Genomic DNA, 6,134 nt, shown 5'->3' on the forward strand with positions numbered 1-6,134 from the left:
TTGAGTGAAGTAACTGCGAAAAGCAGTAATCTTTCGTATTCAATGAGAAAATCTATTACCTTATCGGCCAAAACTTAGTCGGCCTTAATTTTAGGCGGCCTTGATTATCAGTCGGCCCTAATTTTAGTCACCTCGTCAAAATTTAGTCACTAAGGGCCGACTAATAACTGAGTTTTGGCCATTTCTAAATTTTTAGTCGGCCCTAATTTTAGTCACTAAGCCAAAATTTAGTCACTTAGGGCCGACTAAGTTAGGGCCGACTAAAGTATTCTTATTTTGCGCTTTGTGTGTTGTTCGAGGGATAGACGTTTTATTATAAGGAACCTTACTTTGGCTCCGAACCTGGAGTTCCTTATTTTTCCAGAGAATTTTAGCCTCAAAATTCCATATTGAGTTCTTTATTTACTTAGCTGCTAAGTTAGCATTTGCTAAGTATGTATAACTAATCTATAAGTATAACAGTGAACTATAGTATATAAAAAGGCATTTATTGAATGTTTTTTCGTCAAAATTTTGTCATCTTTTTGTTTAGGCTTTTGTAAATGTGTACAGGTCAAGTTCGACTTTCTGTTACCTAACTTTTTTCCCTTATTCTCAACATGAGCAGTTCCTTTACAATTTCCTTATTTTTCGGACCATTTTCAGCCTCAAGTTCCTTATAAACGCGTTCCTTATAAAAAACGTGTAACATTTTAGTTCTAATTACAGAACGAGGATTCGAATAATAGAGACACGAATTGAAGAGAGTTGACAGTAAATAAAAGTTTTAGGAATTTAAAGAAAATGTTATAATAAGCTAGTGACATAAGTTTCGCCAACGAACAGAAAAATAAGCATCGCGACAAATGGGGTTTCCAAATCTTGTCACGTTTCCGTGATTGACGTGTTCCCCCGGTTTTTTCTTCGTTTGCGTAATGGCTTCTGATTGGCCAATGCAACAGTTCTTCTCGCGCGTGATTGGTTCTGCGAATATTGTTGCGTCAGCAAAATTTCAAGTTGTAAATTTCACGTGGGGAGATCATTTGATTTCTGGCTGGCAAGGTGAACACATCACTACAAATCTTTGAATGACTTTTCAAGTGCCAGTGAACATGAAGTGCTGGCACAACAGAAAGTATGCAGAAGAAGAAGAGATGTATAAAACAAAAACCCTTAGTATGAATAGGGTCCCAGATTGAGACTTCAAAGGAATCTATTAATGTCCGTTTCATAATATGATATTGTCAACAATTTTGAAAGTTAATAAATATTTAGTTGATAGCTTTATTTTAAAAGAAGTTTCTATCCAGCTGGTCATTTCAACACATTAGGTAAAAAACCAATTCTTGATTTTTTCAATTATCACACTGTTACATAATAAAGCCTCATTTTGACAAATTTGACTTTAAGTTTAAAGCTTAGAAGAAACAAAACAAAGAAAATTAGTATGGCTTTTTTCAGTCTAAACAAAACAGTCAGAAGCGTACGAAAAGAAAGCCAAAATAGGACACTTTGGGCGCATCACTTATATAATTTTCCGAATCCTTTTTTTTACAACTTTTTGACCAAACCTCTTTTCACAAATTATTCTTTGTCAAGAAAGATTTTACTGCGTACGATGATGCTTTTGACACCGTTAATTTTGACAAACATTGTTTTGGTACAATCTCAATGGTATTTGGGTGAGAAAAACAACAAACAACAACAAGTCTTGATACAAAGGATGCTTCAAAGCCTGTTTCTGCAACATCACCGGTCGAATGTATCTTGGAGTGTCGTCCAAAGAGGATGAAAGATTTCTACTTGGAAGATGAAGAACTATGTTTCTGCTTGAAGAATAAAACTCAAAAAGTATTTTCAGACGGAGCTTCGATGGTTCAGGGAATCAGCCACGAAGAAGTAGGTATATTTTTTTATTTGCATCGGGTTACGCTCCGGGTTACGAATCGGGTTATGAATCGGGTTATGGTTTTGTGGAAGAAATTTTATAACTTGAGAAACGGGAAGAGGGAAGGTGGCTGTGATAAAAATGACCTTGGTTTGAAAATCTATTAAAGGGAAGCTACTGAAGAAGAAATAATTTTTATTGCTGAGGATACATACTTCATAAAAATAGCAAAATACTACCCAATAAAGAGGGAGAATATCTCTTCTATTGTAGTCTAGCAAGCTAGACGACTAATTCTTACATAGCAGAAATAAAGCAAAAAGTAATAAAGGGAACAATTTTAGTCGTCTAGAAACCTTTGTGCACTAACTCCAAACAAAAGAAAAGTGTCAATATTTGCAATTATAATCTTTTTCCCGCTCAAAATAATTCTTGAGAAAAACATGTGTGTGGATTTGTGTATTTAAAGTTTTTCATTTGAGTTGATTTTGTTTTGAGAGTTTGTTATTGCTTGATAAATTGTTTTCTCGCTACGCAAGTTTCTGCGTAGCTAGCCCCTGTATCTATAAGGCTGGAACACCGGATTCTTCCAGTCGTTTATACAAACTAAATCCCGTATTATCATTATGTATTATTGGTATTATTAGTATCACACGCATTATAAACGACTCCAGTCTACTTCTATTGGTCTATTACAGAAAAAGACCGTACCTGGGGGGGGGGGGGGTTGTGAGAAACCATGTCCATGGGGTAATTTATGATGTCCAGTGTTAAAAAACCCGGAAGTCCATTTAATCCATCGTCGAAAAAAATATATATCCTACAAAGGCCTTGAACCGATTTATTCTAGCAGAGGTCATTATGCTGGAATGATTTCTCTTGCTACTGGAACTACACCTTGACTTGGTTGTTGCTTACAGGTGAGAGAATTAAAAATCTTTACTTCTAATAAAATCCATTCAAACTGGCGCCGAATATTTGTAGTTTTGGTACGTTATGTCAACGATGCTATAGTTGACACTCTCTAATTCGATTTTCAACTATAATAGGATTTTAATCAAAAAGGGACGTATCGAATAGTAGAGCGCTAATTATGAGAGTTTCTTGTTGACGGTGACTTATCATCGAATAAATGCAGCGTATCGTATAGTCAACTGTACTGCTCAACAATTCAAACGCCCAAAATTTTCGAAAACTTGGAGTGAACATAGCCACTACCTTCTACTGAGCTAAATTTTCATCTAAACGCGGTTTTTGTCTTTAACAGACTATATGAAATGAAATGAAAAATTACATGGAAACAAACCACTCTCGAATATTCATTGTTTTAGATAAACACCAGGGCATAAGAGCAAAAAGAACAAAAAAAATTAATTCCACCAAGATTTTTTGAAGTACACCCATAAACTGGCCGAATCAAATGACGGTTTGGAAATTGAGAACCAATGCCAAGGAATACCCACTAGGCGATTTGTTCATGAAGGAAGCTAAGAAAGCACGCCTGAAAATGGTACATATTTCATTAAGCGAATGGATGAATCATATGGCAGTTTCTGATGGAGCTATAAGAACTATTAAGCATCAGTCCAAATTAAATTGTTCTTTTATATAGAAGCATGTATCTATTAAACTTTTTGATATTAAAGCTTAATTTGCATTCCAACGTGTATGCAGGAAAAAAGCGATTTTACATTTTCATTATTTATATAATTGGCAGTTGAATGATTTTGCCCAATTTGATTTTGGACATCTCTCATGTTGACTGAGAGTATTTAAATGCATTTTGTAATATATGTTAGCAATGCAATGTATGGTTAATATTTTCAATAGTGCTCGAATGTAATATATGCAATATTATGTAAGTAAAAGTTCTATCTCGAAAAAGTATTAAACAGAAATTTTTATGAAGTAAAATATATTTGAAAAATTGAATAAAAAGCTTTTCGGCTTACGCCATCATCAGTTATCATACAAGTAAAAAGAAAGTAACAAATTTATTGAAAAAATTGGGAAAAAAATGTGAGTAATTAAAAGCAATAAAAATTTAAGTGACGATAAAATATATTACAGTATAGGGAATTATTAAAAAGCTATAAATATCATTAAGTCTCACGTGACTCCATTTCTGAAAAGCATAAGGCTACGAGTGTCTATTTGGTTATTCAAACTAGGTCCTTTGGTAGCAATAAAGACAATCACTGACAATAAACTATAAACTTTCAATATTTTGGAAAACAAGGAAGGTAAATACTTTGTTCACGTTAAAGGATAAAAATCCACATCCCTCCTGCAAAATTTATGAGGGTTTATGTGATTGTGGAGAGAATTATATCGGGGAAACGAATCGTAATGTTGAAGTTAGATGGACTGAACATGGGAACCCCAATCATAAATCAGAACCCGCTAAACACCTACTCAACAACCCAGGTCACTCTTTTGTTTGGAAATCAATCTTCAACGCGTCAAAATTCTCAACACAAAGAAAAATCTTGGAGGCATTCTTTATTGCTACCAAAGGACCTAGTTTGAATAACCAAATAGACACTCGTAGCCTTATGCTTTTCAGAAATGGAGTCACGTGAGACTTAATGATATTTATAGCTTTTTAATAATTCCCTATACTGTAATATATTTTATCGTCACTTAAATTTTTATTGCTTTTAATTACTCACATTTTTTCCCAATTTTTTCAATAAATTTGTTACTTTCTTTTTACTTGTATGATAACTGATGATGGCGTAAGCCGAAAAGCTTTTTATTCAATTTTTCAAATATATTTTACTTCACAACTTAACATGGCGAAAATTCACTTAACTCATCTACCAAGAAGGATCGCCAACCTCCACTCCGATTTATTTGTTTTGTTTCTGAGGATGCATAAATTTGCTGCAAGTATTGGTTTTATTAAAAAGGCTATATTTATGGATGTTTCACCGAAATTCGTCCAAATCAAGGGACAATTTGTGTCATCAAGACTGAAACATGAAACGGAAAAGAAGTTACTTTACGAACATTTATTCAAACATGTTAGCGATTTGAAAAACGTTTGTACCGAGTTAAATGATAAGGTAAATGTCTTGAGATCGTCTTTTGGTCGCCTGTTTTCAAACTTGTTGTTGAAAAGAATCCAAGCATCCCTGAATAAACGTCGAATTGAATCATTTAAAACGAAAAACAAGAAACTCAATAATTTATCACAAAAGTCTACCGAAACCTGGAAAAAGTATGATATACCTGTTATCAACCTTTCAGACAACGTCTTATCACCAATCGAGCAAAAGCAACTGTCGTATGGTTTAGATCATTGTTTTGTTGACAAAAATAAACACGTAAAAAGTCTTATTGCTGTGAGTTTCGAAGAAATCGCTGGTAAAGTTACCTCGACTTTAAACCATGATCAACGTGAGAATTTTCATGAATTTCTTAGAGGCATATACAGATATGTTTACTAAAAACGTTTATGCCAGTAAAGACTACACCTATCATAACCTAAAACGTCTGACGAATGATCCGAATTTAACAATTGTCAAAGGAGACAAAGACTCGTGTGTCGTCATCATGAACAAAGCCGACTATTATGCTAAAATGCAACAAATGATCGACAAAGGCATCCAGGATAAAGTTTATGAACCTTCCAATGATACAACACTCGATGATTTAAAACTGTTTCAAAGTTTTCTATGCCGTAATCTTTCAAAATACGAACATTACAAAGACATGTACCCTAGTTCCAGTCAACCAGCACGTCTTTATGGTACTGCAAAAACTCATAAATTCGATAACCTAAATGATATTAATCTCGAAAACCTGAAGTTTCGACCAATTATTGCCCAAACAGGAACTTACACTTATAAAGCAGCACAAGTCATCGCAAAATACCTTAAACCTCTTTGCAGTGACAACAAATTCATCATCCGAAACACGCAAGATTTCCCGAAATTAGTCTTGGATGAACCCAAACTAAATGAAAATGAAGAATACGTTTCGTATGACGTCGAATCACTATTCACCAATATCCCGATTATAGACACCATCAATTAAATCGTAGAAGAAATTTATACTCGAAACAAACTACCCATCATATGTACCAAACTCATTTTCACACGTCTACTCACAAAACTTACAACTGAAAACACTTTCATTTTCAATTCCAAGTTTTACAAGCAAATAGATGGATGTACCATGGGTGGCCCACTATCAGTAATATTGTCTGATATATGTATGACCAAGTTAGAAAATGAAATTGTTGTACCAAGAAACCCACCAT

The 6,134-nt window shown here is 34.0% G+C and overlaps 1 protein-coding gene across 1 annotated transcript; it reads left to right on the forward strand.

Annotated features, from left to right (window-relative positions):
* The first annotated feature begins 4,662 nt into the window (after positions 1-4,662).
* Positions 4,663-5,908, forward strand: LOC136806768 (uncharacterized). The gene is made up of 2 exons (XM_067063352.1): positions 4,663-5,161; positions 5,295-5,908. The coding sequence occupies exons 1-2, from the start codon at positions 4,663-4,665 to the stop codon at positions 5,906-5,908; spliced, it is 1,113 nt and encodes a 370-aa protein (XP_066919453.1).
* Positions 5,909-6,134: the final 226 nt, after the last annotated feature.

This window comes from Clytia hemisphaerica, unplaced genomic scaffold (assembly GCF_902728285.1).
Source record: "Clytia hemisphaerica strain Z4C2 unplaced genomic scaffold, Clytia hemisphaerica genome assembly, whole genome shotgun sequence".
Taxonomy (NCBI): Eukaryota; Metazoa; Cnidaria; class Hydrozoa; order Leptothecata; family Clytiidae; genus Clytia; species Clytia hemisphaerica.

What these genes read in the sequence shown, in the direction of transcription:
- LOC136806768 (XM_067063352.1), top strand. Translation starts at nt 4,663, where the DNA reads ATGGCGAAAATTCACTTAACTCATCTACCAAGAAGGATCGCCAACCTC. An exon ending in GCAAAAGCAACTGTCGTATG is followed by an intron (nt 5,162 to 5,294) that starts GTTTAGATCATT and finishes TGAATTTCTTAG; the next exon opens with AGGCATATACAGATATGTTT.